This window comes from Notolepis coatsorum (genome assembly GCF_963971535.1).
Source record: "Notolepis coatsorum genome assembly, chromosome: 10".
Taxonomy (NCBI): Eukaryota; Metazoa; Chordata; class Actinopteri; order Aulopiformes; family Paralepididae; genus Notolepis; species Notolepis coatsorum.
In genome coordinates, this window is record NC_140174.1 from 7,797,974 (window position 1) to 7,817,821 (window position 19,848).

The 19,848-nt window shown below is 44.0% G+C and overlaps 1 protein-coding gene across 1 annotated transcript; it reads left to right on the plus strand.

Moving 5' to 3' along the window:
* Positions 1-17,191: 17,191 nt before the first annotated feature.
* Positions 17,192-19,615, plus strand: LOC311236131 (tripartite motif-containing protein 16-like; the record flags this gene model as incomplete). The annotated part of the gene is made up of 1 exon (XM_084323747.1): positions 17,192-19,615. The coding sequence occupies one exon, from the start codon at positions 17,192-17,194 to the stop codon at positions 18,857-18,859; it is 1,668 nt and encodes a 555-aa protein (XP_084179873.1). The 3' UTR covers positions 18,860-19,615.
* Positions 19,616-19,848: the final 233 nt, after the last annotated feature.

Consider the following 19,848-nt stretch of genomic DNA (forward strand, 5'->3'; position numbering starts at 1 on the left):
AGGGACACATACACTATGTTTAGCTTTGTTTCTAGTTTCTAGCCTACCGGGGTAAAGTTTGTTTGATTGGATATTTGCATATTCACATTTGATTCCTATCTTCAATACCTCTGTCCCTTTGCATGCAGGGGAGTCAAAATCTTTATTTTCATACTCTGGGTAGGCTGGACAACAATATGCAACCATTGTATTTGTATTTTATCACCTTTGGTCATTTTGAATTACTGTGGGATTTGGGTCTGTCTCTTCTCTCTCTGTTCCAGGGGGGTTTGGTAACAATGTGGTGGCCGGACCTCCATGGGGGTTGATTCAGCCTATAACCTTCTCCCTCACCTCTTATCTCTGGGCAGCCGGGACACTTCATACGGGACACTCTATCTTCAAGGCCTTCGGTTGAACCCACAGCCAGGATGTGTGGATCATGGGTCAGTCGTAAATGCAACTATCTTGTTTTAGAACAGACTCATCTGCGTTATCAAAAGAGCTCAAGGAGAGAGAGAGAGAGAGTTGTTCTTCTGGTGGCAGACTTTGAGGGAAACAGACCTAGATAGGAGCTGGTTTAGGAAGAATGACCATTCATTGAATATTGTGCATTTTGTCTTTTGTTCTTTTATTCTTACTAAATAAACGTGGACATCTAAACCCAGAAGGACCCGTGTGGATATTTGCTTGAAACTTGCCGTTTCACCGACTGAACCTCAATATAGAACTTTGAAAACAATGCAAAGGAATTTACTTGAACTCACTTATTTCCATGTGCTACATGAGAAATGCAGTTGAAATCTAACATTTCCCATTGTACAGTGATATAGGTATAAAGACAGTATGGTAGTAAGTCATACTGGCCAGCAGCGTAACTATAGTAAGAGTAGGTAAGGGATATGTACAGATACAGTATAGATATATATATATATATCTACAGATATGTAAAATGATTATGTGCAGGTACAGACAGATGTGGATATATATATATATGGCAAGAATAAATATATATATACGGTATATACAGCATTATTGGACATGCTATCATACAGAGTTATCTGCAGGTGATTGATTGATTGAAAACTTTATTAACAGATTGCAGAATGGGTACAATACAGTACGGCTCAATACAAACAAATGCTAAGAGGATGCAGACCTGAAGACTTTCGTCTAGTTTACATCAGGATCCTCCATTTTCAATTCATTAAGACATTTATGACATACGAGACATACAAATATACAGTAGTGTAAGAAAAAGAGATCATAAAAAAATATATACATCCGAAGAGGAAGAAACTGTACATTGGAGGGGGTTAAGTAGGTATATAGTCTGTTGTACTCCAATATTGTACAAATGTAAACAAAACAAAAACAACATTTACAGCCAAGAATACAAATACAATTACCTATTGTCTACTATGTCTAGTGTTAATCCTTGTATCGAGTGCTCAGTCAACTACAACATGAAAATCTCCATTCTTAGGCTTTTTCTTATTTTTGGTGGTGGGGCCGCTCATATGTTTATATTTGGATCACTGATTGCTAGTGTCGGCCAATAACGAATTAACAAATTACTTAAATGAGCCGTGCTGCCTGTTATTATTCTCATTACTTCCCTCTCCTCAGCCCACTCACTCAGGTCCAGTCATAAGCGTGTGAATGGAGAGAGGTAGTCATGTTTGGCTGCTATGCCAGTGAGACAAACTGAAGCCAAGGCTTCACTAAATTGGATTCAGGAGGAGTCTCTGGGAGCTCAATCTGAGGGGAATTTTTTTTAAAGCCCAAAACTCAAAAGACTAAGTTACATAAATGAACTAGTCAATAAGAATAATCTGACTGCCCTGCACTACTGATAGGGCTATACGGGTAACAACAACTGGTGCGGTGCACCATAACAACACAGGGATGATCCCTCTCATAGATTAAAGGCAGTGGTGGAAGAAGTACACAGTTCCTTTACTTAAGTAAAAGTAGAAATACCCAGATAAATGAGTACTCTGGTAAAAGGAAAAGTCCTCCATTCAAATTCTACTTAAGTAAAAGTAGAGATGTATTTTCTATTGAATGTACTTAAGTATCTAAAGTAGAAGTACACATTCTACATGACGTTTGTGTATTCCAGTGCTTGGGAGCATTCAAGCCTCGATCCATTGACCTCTACAGGTTATGTTAAAGTGGGATGATGTGGTCCAGTTATCCTGCTCTGAAAAAAGGTTATGTTAAAGTGGTATGTGATCCAGCTATGCTGCTCTGATTATATGTTGTTAAAGTGGTATGTGGTCCAGCTATGCTGCTCTGATTATGTCCTCTTGAAGTTATCAGGCTTCAAACATTTTGCCATGTTTTCTATGCAAAATCTTATATATTTCCTTTGAAATGTAGTGGAGTAAACGTATAAAGTTCCCTAAAAGGAAAATAGTCACGTCAAGTACAAGTAGCTTGACATTGTACTTAAGTACAGTACTTGAGTAGAAATACTTAGTTACTTTCCACCACTGTTTAATGTATTTTGCATGCATTGACATTCAACATACTGCGCATACTGTTGAATGGCTGCAGTGAATTGCGCAATGAAAGATTGCGGATGATTAACTCCAAACAAAGAGGTGTGCCAATGTGCCAAAAAAATAGTTCTAAACAAAAACATGTAGCCCATTTCTCGAAGGATACTGGTGTTGTACATCATTTATATCACAAGGGGGCAGACTTAACCTTTATAAGAGCCATAGGCCTTATAATATCCTATTATTATATCCTATAGGCTCTGAAGTGTAATCACATTTCCTTCCATCAGTCTGAGCACTTTGCCCAATGAAGGGTAACGTTGGGGGTTGGAAGTGATATCTTTGGTGTGTGTGTTTAGGTTAGAGCTAGGAAAGTCATTTCTTTAATAACCTCTGTCAATGAGTGAAGGGGAAAGCCAGGACATTTATGGTCATATAGCCAGTGATATGACATGCCCATCTGAAAATTAGGGCATTGTATACTGTATATGTGTGTATTTTTAAAGCACTTTACAATTTGTTCCTCACATTTTACCCATTCACTCACACATTTACACACCGATGGTGGAGGCAACCACCAACCATGCAAGTGTCTTGCTCAAGGACACTTAGACACGCTGCCCGGGAGGAGCGGGGATCGAACCGGGAACCTCCGGATTACCAGACGACTGCTCCTGAGCCACTGTCGACCCCATGTGTATGTGTGTGTGTGTGCGCACGTGTGTGTGTGCACACGTGGAGAATACGTTGAAACAAAGATTAAAGCTGACGCTGATAGTTACCCCCCCCCCCCCCCCCACCCACCCAACCACCTCCAATGTACAGTCCCCACCCACCCCTCCTACCCAACCCCCCCCCCCCACTCCTACCCAACCCCCCCCCCCCCCCCCACTCCTACCCACCCCCCCCCCACTCCTACCCACCCCCCCCCCCCCCCCCCCCACCCCCAACCACCTCCAATGTACAGTCCCACCCCCACCTACCCAATCCAATGTACAGTTTCTACGCCTAATGTATATACTCTTTTCTTTCTGGACTCTTTTTGTATCACAAATACAGTACTGTAATTGCAAATCTGGTATGTCATAAATGTATAGATGTAGCAGTACTGTCTATCTGTATGTCATGTATGTCATATGTTACGATGAATTGGAAATGGGGGACCCTGGTGTAAACAAGACGAAAGTCTTTCTCTGGTCTGCATCCCCTTAACAATTGTATGTATTGAGCTGTACTGCACTGTACCCATTCTGCAATCTGTTAATAAAGTTTTCATTCATTCATTCATTCATTCACTACCACAATACAGAAGGTTAACCCTTTACTATCACACTACAGACGGTCTGTAGTGTGATAGTAAAGGGTTAACCTTCTGTAGTGTGGTAGTGAAAGGGTTAACCCTTTGTTGTGTGGCAGTGAAAGGGTTAACCTTCCGAATTTACCGCAGCGAAAGGGTTAACCATTTGGTAGTGCGGTAGTGAAAGAGTTAAAGTACAGGTTTACTGCAGTAAAGAGCACATTATCAGCGTTACAGCATTACTACAGCAGAGACAGTCTGTTCAGCTGAGATGCTGAGGCCTGAACAGAACACAAGACCTCCCCTCCCCCGTCTCCGTGTGCCAGTCCTATGTGCACGTGAAAGTGAAGTAAACAGAGTGACCTTCCCCTTTGTCCAGAGGGAGAGGGAGTCATGTATACATCTTCAAGACATGGACATTGCGTTGAGGGTGTGTAAATAGACAAATACACACATGGAGTAGAATGTAATAGCAATGTCACCGTAACGTTTACCCAAACCCTGCAGAAATGACAGTAAGTACGGCTGGTATATTTCAGCTTTATCTGTTGAAGAGTATGAGACTATACTATGTCTGAAGACAGATTCTCACGTTTGGAGAGAATCAACAGGAACACTGCTGTTTTCTCCCACATGTAGGAATGTGGGACATGACTTACGTGTATTGATAAGGGCCGTGAAAATACCTGTCAGGGTAAGAGACCTGCCACTTAAGGATAGCAGTCATAAACTATAGTCGACATAAACTATATGAAAAGAGGAAGAGACATGAAATTGGCTATTACAGCACATACGTGTATACATGCATAATGTGTGTAATGACTGTTGAGTTATAATCATGAGATCTTAGGTTTGTTATAATGAAGAGACGATATGACACAGGCGATAGCTTTCGAGTCCGTGCATCCTTTATTTAACTCCCCCCCCGTCACACATCAAGGTTCCTACCGCACAAAGGTTCCTATACAAATATGACCTAATACTACATCTCCCTTCCTAGGATAAATAACTTTCCCTGAACTTAGGATAAATAACTTTCCCTGAACTTATAACATGACAGTCTCAACAATCAACCATAGTAGCTAAATATAACTAACTAATAATATTTTCCCCTTCTTCTGTATAAAGTTATTTGCAATTATAAAACACATTAGAATGGTAACTTAACTTCTTTCTTAGAGAAGGGTGGGGTAGACTGCCCAGCCCTTCTGCAGAGTGTGAGGATTATTCTGCCCCATATCTCACTGTTTTTTTTTAAAATTATTATTATCATTAGGGACTTAACTACGTGTGCACACAAAGTCCTTTAGGTGCCCTGGAGGGCCCCTCACTCTAGGTGGGTATCGTCTCTCAGTCATTAAGCTCTGTGGCTGCCGCTGCTGTTGGTTTTGAGTCACTTTAGCGACATGTGTCTCCACTACATCTGTTTCACGGTTCACCCATGGTGTCGTCTCAGGTAAGTCGGTTTCAGAATCTGGAGCCACCAGGGTTGGGGAGAGGTGAGACCTGTTTCTCCGTAGGGTACCTCCTCCGGGTGTCTCCACAAGGTAAGACCTGGGTGTGCCTGCCATAGACACCACTGTGCCTCGCTCCTTAGTGTCTCTGATCCACACATGTTCACCCGGTTGGATGAGGGGCAACTGATGTGTTCTGTGTCTTCGATCGTAGTTCAGTCGCTGTTTTTGTCTGTAAACTTGTTCCGTCCTTCTTAGTTTCTCTGTGTCGGCACATCTTGGTTTTAGTTGGGACGGGATGACAGGAACAAGAGTTCTGATTTTTCTTCCCATGAGAAGCTCCGTGGGACTGAATCCGTTTGCGAGTGGGGCGTCGCGGTAGGCCATTAGAGCAAGGTAGGGATCACTTGACTTTTTGATCAGACTTTTTATAGTTCTCACTGCGCGCTCTGCCTCCCCATTGCTCTGTGGAAAGCGAGGACTGGATGTCACATGGCTGAAACACCAGTCCTGTGAGAACTTGCGGAAACACTCTGATGCATACTGTGGGCCATTGTCCGTGCGGACCTCCTCTGGGATCCCGTGACGAGCAAATATTGACTTGAAATGCTGGATCATTGCCTCTGATGTTGTGGATGTCAGTTTGGCGACTTCCACATATCTGGAATAATAGTCAACGATGACTAGGTAGTGTTGGTTGTTGTTTTGAAACAGATCTGCTCCGACAGTGGACCATGGTCTTGTTGGGAATTCTGTTGACATCATGGGTTCTCTTTTGTTCACCCTCTCACGTGCACATGTGTCACAGTTCTCTACCATCTTTTGCAATTCCTTGCTAAGGCCTGGCCACCATACTGACCTTTTAGCCCTCTCCCTACATTTTGTTATCCCGAGATGTCCTTCGTGCAGCTTTTCCAGTATGTCAGCTCTGAGTGCTGCTGGGATGACTATTCTCTCCCCCTTTAGCATCAGTCCATTTTGCACCGTGAACTCTCCTGAGAGTGGCAGGTAGGGCTGAATCACGTGTTCTATGGAGAACTTATCTGGCCATCCTTCCACACAGTATCTCTTAAGCTGGCATACTATGGGGTCATTGTCTTGGTGTGTTTGGATCTCTCTGAGCCTTTTCTCTGTAGCGGGCAGGCTTGTCATGATGGAGTCGACATACAGGTTTATTTCCTCCTCTTGTAGCCCGTCTGCTGTGCTGCTTACAGGAGCTCTGGAGAGCACGTCTGCTGTCGCGATGTTTTTGCCCGCCACATGTGATATGGTGTAGGAGAACCTCATCAGTCTCATCCTAAGCCGTTGTATGCGTGGTGGAAGTTGGTCTAGGGTCTTCGAGCCTAGCAGAGGGACCAGAGGTTTGTGGTCTGTCTCAATGTGGAAGTCTTTCCCAATGAGGAATTCAGCAAACTTCTCACAGGCCCATGTGGAGGCCAGTGCCTCCTTTTCTATTTGAGCGTATCTCTGTTCGGTGTCGGTGAGGGCTCGCGAGGCATACGCCACCGGTTTCCATGCTTGTTCAGCTTGCCTCTGGAGAAGGACTGCACCCAGCCCATATGACGAGGCATCAGCGGAGACCAAGGTTTCTGCGTTTGGGTCGTACAGTGTCAATCCAGGGGGTGTAGTCAGTTGTTTTTTTATATTAACGAAGGCCTCCTGTTGTGGGGGCCCCCATGCCCACATGTTTGACCTCTTTAGCAGATCTCTGAGTGGAAGGGTCTTCTCCGCCAGGTGAGGCAGAAACTTTCCAAGATGATTTACCATCCCCAGAAATCCTCTCACTTCTCTGACGTTCCTCGGTTCTTTCATGGCTCTCACTGCGTACACTTTGTCTGGGTCTGCGCTCACCCCTGACCCCTCGATGACCTGTCCCAGGTACTTGATTTTGCTCTTGGAGAACTCACATTTTCCAGCATTGAGCGTGACCCCTGCCTCCTGGAGTCGTGTCAGTGCTGTGCGTAACCTCTCATCATGCTGTTGTTGTGTGGCTCCCCAGATGAGCACATCATCCATCTGACACACAACGCCTTCCAGACCCTCTAGGATCTGTGTCATGCGCTTCTGAAAGTGCTCTGGTGCAGACGATATTCCAAAGCACATGCGGTTATACCGATACCGTCCAAATGGTGTCATGAAGGTGGTTAATAGCGATGACTCCTTTGACAGTGGAATCTGCCAGAAGCCTGAGTTTGCATCCAGCTTAGAGAACACTCTGGCTCCGGCGAGCTGTCCCAGTGTGTGTTCGACTGAGGGAAGTGGATGCCTCTCCCTCTTGACAGATTTGTTCAGTTCAGTGAGGTCTGTGCATATTCTCACCTTTCCCGTAGCCTGCTTGGGAACCACCACCATTGGTGCACACCAGTCCGTCGGCTGTTCCACCTTTGAAATTACTCCCTGTTGCTCCATGTTTTTTAGTTCTTCCTTTACTTTTGGTAGGAGGGGGAGGGATATCCGCCTAGGAGTGGAGACAGAAAAGGGCTTAGCCCCTGGCCTTAATACAATATTCAAGTACGATGAAGTGAGTTTTTCCCAATAAACTCTGTATATGAAAGATAGCAGCAAAATAAATGAGTAGATTTGATCAAATCTATCAAATAAAAAAAACACAGAACACTCATATTATACACTCCTAAACGTTTGTAGGCCTACCAACAGATGGCGACATAGAGTCACATATCAGACACAGTTAAGATGCTTGAAGGGAGAAGTTTCACACACAGGCCCGGCGATATATGGATAAGAATATAGGACAGTGAACTTTATTAAAGACTTAACATTCTGCATCAGAGTCCAACAGTACTGAGGTAACACACCCACCCTTTTAAACAGCCTCCCATAACTTAACCCTTGCACTGAAGAAGAGCCATAACTCTGTTTAGACATTTATTGGACTGCCCAATGTATTTGCAGTTGTAAAGTCAGTCCAAATCACTTGGGAGTGTGAATGTGATATATCACTCAACCTCTGCTCTCTTTTAACTGCTCAACCCTCATCTTTAGATAATAAGGTTTGAATACATTGCTCCTCTGAAAAATGTAAAGCATAAAGGAGATACGTGGTTCAAGGACTGACTCACAAATACTTCCCAGTTGCAGTGAGACACTTGTTGTCTCCATGGTGACAGTGGGACACACTGGGACAGGCTACCAGTCTGGATGAAACACCTGGGGCAGATCCGGGGGAAAGTGTGTCAACAGTGTCCTCTGTGGTTGAATCACTGCGTTGTACAATCAGTTCATACACACATATATATACACACACACACACACACACACACACACACACACACACACACACACACACACACACACGATCACACAGACAGACACACACACTTTTGGACACAAACATACAATCTCATGTGTCATTTCCGCGGCGCTGGGGACAATGGGGACATGTCCCCATCACTTTTTGGTATGGCCAATTTTGTCCCCACAACTTTTTAAAAGAAATGTAATAAAATAGAACGCATTGAGGTTTATTCGCTCAATGAGAGAACATACTGTATAATGCAATGTAAATATAGGAGAAACAAATATGTGTGTCCTTCACATATCGCAGTTTGTCCGTTCTTCTTGTATTTCTGGGGCCCCAAGGACATGCATTGTTGGATTTGGTGCAATTTGCACACATGACATTATAGCATGTGTGATATTATAATAATTATTATATATAGTGTGAAGGTTTACCAAGAAAGACAGAAGAGACGTTAGAGTCAACAAACATCGATCAAACACGGTGGAGCAGCAAAAAGAAATAAAAAAGAAATTGGAAAAACCTACTGAGGAACTTATCTCAAGCGTTTTCAAAAGTCGGCTCCCTACTAAGATAAGATATTCCTTTATTGATCCCCTTGTTCAGGCATCATAGCAGCATGGGAGAGGGGGGAGGGGAGGTACAGGCACATGGTCATAGTAGAAGACATGATACAGGTAATAAAATGATAGTACAGTAGAAAAGTACAAATAGGCAGTGTAAACAATATAACAATATAATTAACTCTGAGTATATGCATATGAGCAAGTAGGCCGTGTGATCAAGGTGCAGGTGAGGGTCTGTATGCCCTATCAGTTATATTATGCATTACAATAAATATGGTTACAATAGACACTAGAATCAAAATATATACTATACAGTATACACAGGTGCAGTATGCATAAGGTACTGTACGTATGGCGTGATATACGTCATATGTTATATACGTTGTAGTCCGTTTAGGTGGGAGTCAGACACACTCTGTGATCAGACATTCCTAGTAGTTCTGGAGTTCTGCTGCCGTTAGTTCTCCGGCTGCTGGCAGCGCTCCCTGCCCCCCCGCTGTGAGGACGATGCTAACAGGGCCCCACCTCCCTGCCCCCCCGCTGTGAGGACGATGCTAACAGGGCCCCACGTCATCTGAACTCGATTTAACCCTTTCACTGCCACACGACAAAGGGTTAACCCTTTCACTACCACACTACAGACGGTGGTGGTAGTGAAAGGGTTAACCTGAAAGCCTGCAACCAGGAACTAAGTATATAGACTATTAAATGCGGGTTATACAACCTGGTTAGACTGGTTCAACAGCGTTACAGATCCAGCTTTATGAGGAGACACGACCAGCGTCATGGTGAAATCCTTTCTCATCGCACTAGTTCTTGTTTCAAGTTCAAGTTTTGTTTTATTTGTCACATATAAGGTACATACATGTACATTACAGTGAAATGCTTGGTTCTGTATGAGCCCCCTGAGATTGTGCTTCATACAGTAAAAAGTAAAAAGAATAAAGGCCAAACACTATACAAAATATACAATATACAAACTAAAGTACAACATAAAGTACAAAGTGATGTACAAAATTAAAACAATAAAGTACAAATGCAAGCTTTTTAGAATGCAAAAATGCAAAGATGAGGTAGGGATGTAGTGCAAATCTTTTTGTAATAAATAGATGAAAATATGGTGTAGTGCTGAAAGTGTTTCCTGTTCCACACTTCCGGCTCTCGACATGAACGGTCGCAGAATATCCAGCTCTTGCTGTTCCCATGGAAACCAACAACAAAAATCAGCAAAAAGAAGATATACAGGAATATTTATGCATTTCTTGCTCGCCATACTTTGGATTACAGACGTGTGCCTGAATTCAGCACAGAATCGTCAGGAAACGGCGGTGGAAGGCAACAAACGCGCAAATCTACAGTCCCATTGTGACTTTTACCTGTTGAATGGCTCGGAGAGTAAACATCCGGCTATTGGAGCGGCAACTATTCACAGACTGTTGACGGCGAATCCCGAAAGAAAGAGACTACCCCCGACAGGCAAGTTTGATAGAAAATCGATGTTTTTATTGTATTTGCTCCTGTCTGGAGACATTCATCAGAACCCAGGACCTGTTTTAACGCGCCAACAGGCGAAGAATCAACGGCTCATCCTCACACCGTCAATAGCATGCATCTCCACACCGTCGCCGGCCCAGGACACAATGGCCAGCGGATGCACCAACCGACCAGCAGGCGGCGACATCCCCTCACCGAAGCCCAAGCAGAGGAGCCGAGATGCAAGAGGGAGAGAGCTTGCAATCAGGGGACTCATATCAGCGCGGGACGTGAGCACCAGGGACCCGCCGTTTGACTCGGCTAGCCCCGCCAGGACAGCTAGACTAACCGATCCACCCCCCCTCCCCCACAACGGAGGGCCTCCAGACACATCTGAGGACAGCAACCAGCCCCCCCCCCCCACGTCGCGGGCTTTCACACCGACCAAATACACCAGCAGAGGACAAAGAATCATCCCCACCCCCCCTCCTAACATCAATGAACACAGGACCCCATCCCCCCCTCCCCACCTACCGTCACAAGATCAACCACACACCACAGTGGAAAAACAATTTGAACTAGACGACATTAATGAAATAACAAACTCAAATGGACTTCACATATTTCACTTAAACATAAACAGCTTGAAACCGAAATTGGCTGAAATCAGACATTTGTTTCTAAACGGTAAGGCAAATATATTATGTTTCACAGAAACAAAACTTGACTCATCTGTTCAGGATCCAGAGATAGAAATCGAGGACTATTCAATCATCAGGAGGGATAGGAACCAGTATGGAGGTGGTGTCTGTGTGTATATACACAAAGATACCAAATTCAGCAACCGTACTGACCTTAACCATGACGAGATTGAAACTGTATGGATTGAAATCTTATTTGAAAGGGCAAAATCAGTACTAATAGGCACAATCTATAGACCACCAGAACAGACTGGTTTTTATGATACTCTGGATGTGTGCTTAGCTGGAGCTGAGGATGCGGAAAAAATTCTTATTGGGGATTGGAACACGGATATGCAACAAAAAAATGCACCCGTCTTCAAATCCTTCAATAGGTTTTGTGATCTGCACGGCCTCAGCCAACTAATCACCCAACCCACAAGGATATGTGAATCAACTCAGACTACCATTGACCTCATACTGACCTCTGACAAGTCCAAGATCTCCAGTAAAGGGGTTATAGCATGCGGGTTAAGTGATCATTACATGATATTCTGTACCCGCAAAAAGCTAAAACTAAAGGCTGGCTGTCACAAAACAGTCACATCTAGAGACCTCAAAACCTACTCTAGCGAGGCCTTTAACCTTGAACTGGAGAGTCTGGACTGGTCAGATGAACTCAATGGTACACTGGTTGAAGAAACTTGGCTTGGCTTCAAAACCAAATTTTCATCAATACTAAACAAAATGGCCCCCCTAAGAACCACCAGGGTAAAAAATCGCGCTGAGCCATGGATGCACACTGGAATACTGACCGCTATGAAAGCCAGAGACAAAAAATGCTCTGAGTTTCGTAAAAGTCAGTCAAAGCTTACCAAAAGCACGAGCAGTGAACTCCAAGACCACGTGACTGAACTCAAACTAGAAAGAAACAGACTAAGAAATGACGTAAACTCCATGATCAAAACTGCAAAAAAAAATTTCATCAATGACAAAACCGAGGAAAACAAAAATAAACCACGTGAACTTTGGAAATTACACAACAATCAACTAGGCTGCAGTAAAAAACTCAAAACCAGGTTCTCAAACATAAACATAAAGACGGACAACACGCTCATCACAGACAAGCTGGATGTAGCCAATTACTTAAACACTTTCTTCACAAACATAGCCACAACACTGGTAAACAAACTACCCTCCCACTCAGGGCAGTATGGGGTAGAACACATAGTAGCATACTACTTGAACCTAGGCGTCCACAAAGACGACTTCAAACTGGAAATAGTAACTACAGATGAGGTACTCAAAAAACTGAGCGCCCTCCAACCAAACAAGGCCACTGGCCATGACAACATCCCCTCCAAATTCCTCAGAGACTCAGCAGCAGCCATCACCCCAGTCATCACACACATAATAAACCTCTCCATAAAACAGGGACACGTCCCCAAGGACTTCAAAATTGCGAGAGTAACACCCCTGCACAAAAAGGGCAGCAAATTAGACCCGGGTAACTACCGCCCTGTTTCTATCCTTACATCCATCTCGAAAGTCATGGAAAAAATAGTATACGAACAGATCGAAAAATACCTCGCGGAAAAAAATCTAATCTACGAATTCCAATCTGGCTTCAGAACATCCCACTCCACTGACACATGCCTTCTCTACTTGAACGACCACATCAAACAAGAGGTGGACGCGGGCAAATACTGCGGCATGGTCATGCTGGACCTACAAAAGGCCTTCGACACTGTCAATCACACCATTCTGATTGACAAGCTAAAAGCAATTGGTTTTGATAGTTTATCAGTGAGCTGGATACAATCCTACCTGGAGGGGAGGGAACAGATGGTGGAAGTAAACGGTACCCTATCCCCCCCCCTCACAGTGAGCTGTGGTGTTCCACAAGGAAGCATACTAGGACCGCTACTATTCCTAATTTATGCAAATGACATGTCGTCAGCTTGTGACTGCAACTTGTTCCTGTTTGCGGACGACTCAGCCCTGCTGGTCTCTGACAAGAACAAGTTACAGGTTGAAAAAGCCCTCAGCTCGGAACTAGGCAAAATCTGCATATGGCTCGCCGACAACAAACTATCATTACACATGGGCAAAACAGAGTCCATTCTCTTCGGTTCAAATAACAAACTCAGCAAGACTGACGGCTTCTCGGTTACAGTGGGTGACAATATTGTCACAAGGAAAGATGAAATTACCTACCTGGGTTCCATCCTAGAGGCTAATCTTTCCTGTGACAAAATGGCATCCAATGTAATAAAAAAAGTCAACCAACGAACACGATTCTTGTACCGGATCTCCTCTCTGGTAAACAAGAATACCCTGAAGACTCTAGCAGGAGCACTCATTCAAGGGTACTACGACTATGCTTGCACCTCATGGTACCAAAGCACCTCAAAGGCACTAAAAAACAAATTACAAACATCTCAAAACAAGCTAGTCAGACTACTACTTGACCTGACTCCTAGAACCCACCTCACCCCTGCCCACTTTGACAACCTAGGATGGCTTAGAGTAGACGACAGAGTACAGCAACTTGCAATGGGCCTGGTCTACAAGATACACTACGCGACCAAGGTACCCATGTACATGTCAAAATACTTCCCAAAGGTCAGTGAATACCACGATCACAACACCAGAGGGAGCTCCACAAATCATGTAAAACCCAGATTCGGCTCAAACAAGGGACTAAACACGTTTCGCAATTATGCCACATCAATGTGGAACGCCCTGCCTAAAGCTGTAAAGGAATGTGAATCACTACCCACCTTCAAAAACACTCTCAAAAAACACCTACGTGAGACTGCAATTCGAAACTGGCCCCTACAAATGTCCTAACCTAGTTGTACAGTAAATGACCAAGTAAGGCTTTGTCAACATTCCAATGTACAGTGTAAAATGTGTGTGTGTCCCCTACCCAACCCCCCCCCCCCACCTCCAATGTACAGCCCTCACCCAACCCACCCAACCCCACCCCACCAACCTCCTCCAATGTACAGTTTCTACGCCAAATGTATATACACTCCTTTTCTGGACACTTTTGTATCACAAACAGTACTGTATTTGCAAATCTGATATGTCATAAATGTATAGATGTAGCAGTACTGTCTATCTGTATGTCATGTATGTCATATATGTTATGATGAATTGAAAATGGGGGACCCTGGTGGAAACAAGACGAAAGTCTTTCTCTGGTCTGCATCCCCTTAACAATTGTATGTATTGAGATGTACTGTACTGTACCCATTCTGCAATCTGTTAATAAACTTTTCAATCAATCAATCAATCAATCCACCCGAGTGTTGCAAAGAATTTGCGATTTTAAAATCAAACGTATTCAAGTAACATCACTAACATGTCACAAAAGCATGTAGAATGTATATTATCATCAATACGTTAGTTTAGCAATAGGTTAAAAGTGCCATTAGATAGTTTTAAGTTTTCGATTTACTGAAGTCTATCGCAAGACGGCGACCATTTTGGACATTTTGAACCATGGGAATTGTAGTCTTTTTGCGGCCATTTTGTGGAGGGCATGCATAGCTGAATGAATGAATGAATGAAAACTTTATTTAACAGATTGCAGAATGGGTACAATACAGTACGGCTCAATACACACAATTGTTAAGGGGATGCAGACCTGAGAAAGACGTTTGTCTTGTTTACATCAGGGTCATATCGACATAGGGACATACAGGTATTTAGTACCGATACAGAGAAGAGAAGGGGCGTGGCGCTTGACAGAATGATCTATGGGTGTTTGAGGAACTTTTGCCTAGTTGTAGCTGCTTTAAATAGGCCATAATCACCGCCGCTGAGCAATGCAGAGAAAGCAATTAATTATCCTGCCCTCCTCCATCTGCCTCAAAACAGAGGAGACGTCCTCTGTTTTTTTGTTAAATTGGGCGATCATGATGCTGACTTACTTAGTATTTGAAGTAAACCTGGCTATAGTCATGACAAACTTAAACAGTTGGTTGGGAATGTATGTCCATACATTGTTTGCTGGCTACATGTCACAACAATATTATGACCAATCATTTTGTGTCATGTACTCATGTCACAATCGCAGTCTTAAAACCCTGTACCCGTTGCTCTTGAAGGGTTCATCTATTAGACAAGTACAGTACAATGAGAGAGGTAGTGCGACCTTCCACACGTTACACTCTCCCAGTGAGAATCTGCGCTGCCAGGCTGGCTGCCGGCTGGCTGCACATGCGTCGGAGGAAAGCATGTGACAGTCTCCGGCCTCTCGGACTAACAGTAGGGGGGGGGGGGGGGGGGGGGGGGGCGCGCAACAACCAGGAAGGGGGTTGGGAATTGGCATAACGACTAACAGTGGGATGGGAGAAAAATCGGAAAAAGGAGGGGGGAAAAGATAATACAAAAATAAAAATAAAAAAAATAATGATTGCGGAGGAGGAGGCTCTTGTAGGGGATTCGGTATGGGGGGAGCCAGTGGAGTTTTTGCAGGGTGGGGGTGATGTGCTGCCAGGGTTTGGTGTGCGTGAGGACCCTTGCAGCCGAGTTCAGCGCTGCTTCTTCCTTTCACGGTCGATTTTGTCATCGAATGCCTCCCACTCACTAATATGAAAAAGCATAACATATAGAAAATGTTAAAAAGTTTGACAATGCAATATTCTGGTAATTCTACACTGTACCACTATACATAGTTAGGTCTAATAGCGATATGACCAGGACAACACATACTGTGACAATAAATTCAAAACAAGACATTTAAAAGAGAACATTTTTCAGATAATAAAAACGAATCTGATGATTAGGATAATGTTGGCATGCCTTTTGTCGACATCTGGGGTCCAGAAGATTTCTTCAGCCCTCTTACTGGTGACCTCATTGACTGCTGCAATAGCGCTTATAGTGGCCTGTCATGGAGAGAGAAGATTACAGTTTACCCGATGAGACAAAGGCAAGTAAATTAGCCCCTGGATCATGCATTATTTTTCAATAACTGCACACATTAGAATTGAAATCTCTCAACAAAGGCTTGTTTCATATAGTGAAAAGTAAAAATATCATACAAATTCACCTCAGGCAGCAAGACTACACCATGTACTTGCAAGTTTATATTTAGTCAAGATAGCAGTCCTATACACCATGCACTTGCAAGTTTATATTTAGTAAAGATAGCAGTCCTACTACACCACTTGCACGTTTATATTTAGTAAAGATAGCAGAGAGAGAGAAAGAGAGAGCAGAGCGAGAGAAAGAGAGAGCCAGTTAGCTAATTAAATTCGATTGCACAGCTGGTCTGTGGTGGCCTTGATAAGCAATGTGCGCACCTAATGTCCAAAATAGCGAAATAGGTACCTAGATTTTTACTGAAAGACATCTTTGGTTGAAGATGAAAGAACAAGAAATAACTTGTTCTGCCGGCGCAGTGCGCGCACACCACAATGTGAGGAAGAGTTCTTCTTCTTCTTCTTCTTCTTCTTCTTCTTCTTCTTCTTCTTCTTCTTCTTCTTCTTCTTCTTCTTCTTCTTCTTCTTCTTCTTCTTCTTCTTCTTCTTCTTCTTCTTCTTCTTCTTCTTTTTCTTTTTCTTCTTCTTCTTCTTCTTCTTCTTCTTCTTCTTGTTGTGATGTGAGAAAGAGTTAGGAAAAAATGGACTCTTTATACTCTCACGTGCTCCAGTCCACACGCATGCGCACACACATTGCGCACTCCAACACATAGCGAGAGAGCCCCCCCCCCCCTCATCCGCATGCGCAGTAGTGCAAATACTTGTCCAGGCCACTAATACTTGTCTATGCCACGAAGCCCCGCCTCAAACCCGTCCACGCCTGGCTCTGCGGCTCTGCAGATACCCCCTACTCCACCAAACACACGATCAGAGTTTACGCTAGAACCAGGAAGCACCTCCCACCCAGAGCCACTCCCTCCACACGATCACTCTTCCTGAGAAAACAAAACTTAGAGTGTCGTTGTCTCTGTAGAATAAAATGGCGCACCAAGGAGTTGATCTGGACCGGGACCAGTTCTGCTGTTCTATCTGTCTGGATCTACTGAAGGATCCGGTAACTATTACCTGTGGACACAGTTACTGTATGGGCTGTATTACAGACTGCTGGGATCACGGTGATCAGAAGGGGATCTACACATGTCCCCAGTGCAGGGAGACTATTACGCCGAGGCCTATTCTGAAGAAAAACAACATGCTGACTGAAGTGATAGAACACCTAATGAAGACAGGACTCCAAGCTGCTCCTCCTGATCACTGTTATGCTGGACCTGGAGATGTGGCCTGTGATTTCTGCACTGGGAGAAAGCAGAAAGCCTTCATGTCCTGCCTGGTATGTCTGGCTTCTTACTGTGAAACTCACCTCCAGCCTCATTATACTGTAGCTCCATTAAAGAAACACAAGCTGATCAAAGCCTCCACACGGCTTCAGGAGAACATCTGCTCTCGTCATGACAAGATTCTGGATGTTTTCTGTCGTACTGATCAGCAGTGCATCTGTTATTTGTGTTCCATGGATGAACATAAAAGCCATGATACAGTCTCAGCTGCAGCAGAAAGGACGGAGAGACAGAAAGAGCTTGGCATGAGTCAGCAGAAAATCCACCAGAGAGTCCAGGAGAGAGAGAAGCAACTCAAAGAGGCCCAACAGGCTGTTGATTCTCTTAATCGCTCTGCTGATAAAGCAGTGGGGGACGGTGAGAGAATCTTTACTGAGCTGATACGCTCCTTGGAGACGAGGCGCTCTGAGCTGAAGAAGGTCATCAGAGCCCAACAGAGGACCACAGTGACTCAGGCTGAAGAACTGCAGAAGAGACTGGAGCAGGAGATAGCGGACCTGAGGAGGAGAGCCACTGAGCTGGAGCAGCTCTCACACACAGAGGACCACATCCACTTTCTACAGAGTTACCCCCCCCTCTCCAGTCCCAGTGAGTCTACAGACTCACCCAGCATCAGTGTCCTTCCTCTCCTGTACTTTGCAGATGTGACTGAGGTCATGTCTGAGCTGAGAGACAAACTAGAGGATGTTCTAAAAGAGCAGTGGCCCAGAATCTCAACAACAGTGAATACTGTTAATCTTTTACTGCCACCAGAGCCCAAGACCAGAGCTGACTTCTTACAATATTCCTCTCAGATCACACTGGACCCAAACACAACAAACACACATCTGTCTTTGTCTGAGGGGAACAGAAAAGCAACACTGATGCAGCAAAAGCAGTCATATCCTAATCACCCAGAAAGATTTATTGAATGGCAGCAGGTTCTGGGTAGAGAAGGTCTGACTGGACGATGTTACTGGGAGGTGGAGTGGAGTGGAGAGGTTTCTGTAGCAGCCTCCTACAAAGACATTAGTAGAACAGGCACCGGGGAGAACTGTGTATTTGGATTAAATTCCAAATCCTGGGCTTTATTGTGCAGACAAAGTGATTACCTCTTCAGACACAATAACACGACCATAACGGTATCGGGCCCCCGGTCCTCCAGAATAGGAGTGTACCTGGATCACAGGGCAGGTACTCTGTCCTTCTACAGCGTCTCTGACACAATGACCCTCCTGCACAGAGTCAACACCACATTCACTCAGCCTCTCTATCCTGGACTTTGGCTTCTATATGACTGTGGGAAGGCTGAGTTTTGTGAGCTGAAGTAGAGATCAGTGACATTCACAGCTCCTCTACCCAGTGTTTGGGATTTCAATTGATCTTGAATATGCTGAGTTGTGAAAGATGAGGTAATTTGGAGTTACATTCACGCAGTCACTCTATCATTGTTCTGAGGGACACATACACTATGTTTTGCTTTGTTTCTAGTTTCTAGCCTACCGGGGTAAAGTTTGTTTCTATTGGATATTTGCATATTCACATATTTGATTCCTATCTTCAATACCTCTGACCCTTTGCATGCAGGGGAGTCAAAATCTTTATTTTCATACTCTGGGTAGGCTGGACAACAATATGCAACCATTTTATTTGTATTTGATCACCTTTGGTCATTTTTAATTACTGTGGGATTTGGGCCTGTCTCTTCTCTCTCTGTTCCAGGGGGGTTGGTAACAATGTGGGGGCCAGACCTCCATGGAGGAGGTTGATTCAGCCTATAACCTTCTCCCTCACCTCTTATCTCTGGGCAGCCTGGACACTTCATACGGGACACTCTTCTATCTTCAAGGCCTTCGGTTGAACCCACAGCCAGGATGTGTGGGGCATGGGTCAGTCGTAAATGCAACTATTTAGTTTTAGAACAGACCCATCTGCGTTATCAAAAGAGCTCAAGGAGAGAGAGAGAGTTGTTCTTCTGGTGGCAGACTTTGAGGGAAACAGACCTAGATAGGAGCTGGTTTAGGAAGAATGACCATTCATTGAATATTGTGCATTTTGTCTTTTGTTCTTTTATTCTTACTAAATAAACGTGGACATCTAAACCCAGAAGGACCCGTGTGGATATTTGCTTGAAACTTACCGTTTCACCGACTGAACCTCAATATAGAACTTTGAAAACAATGCAAAGGAATTTACTTGAACTCACTTATTTCCATGTGCTACATGAGAAATGCAGTTGAAATCTAACATTTCCCATTGTACAGTGATACAGGTATAAAGAAAGTATGGTAGTAAGTCATACTGGCCAGCAGCGTAACTA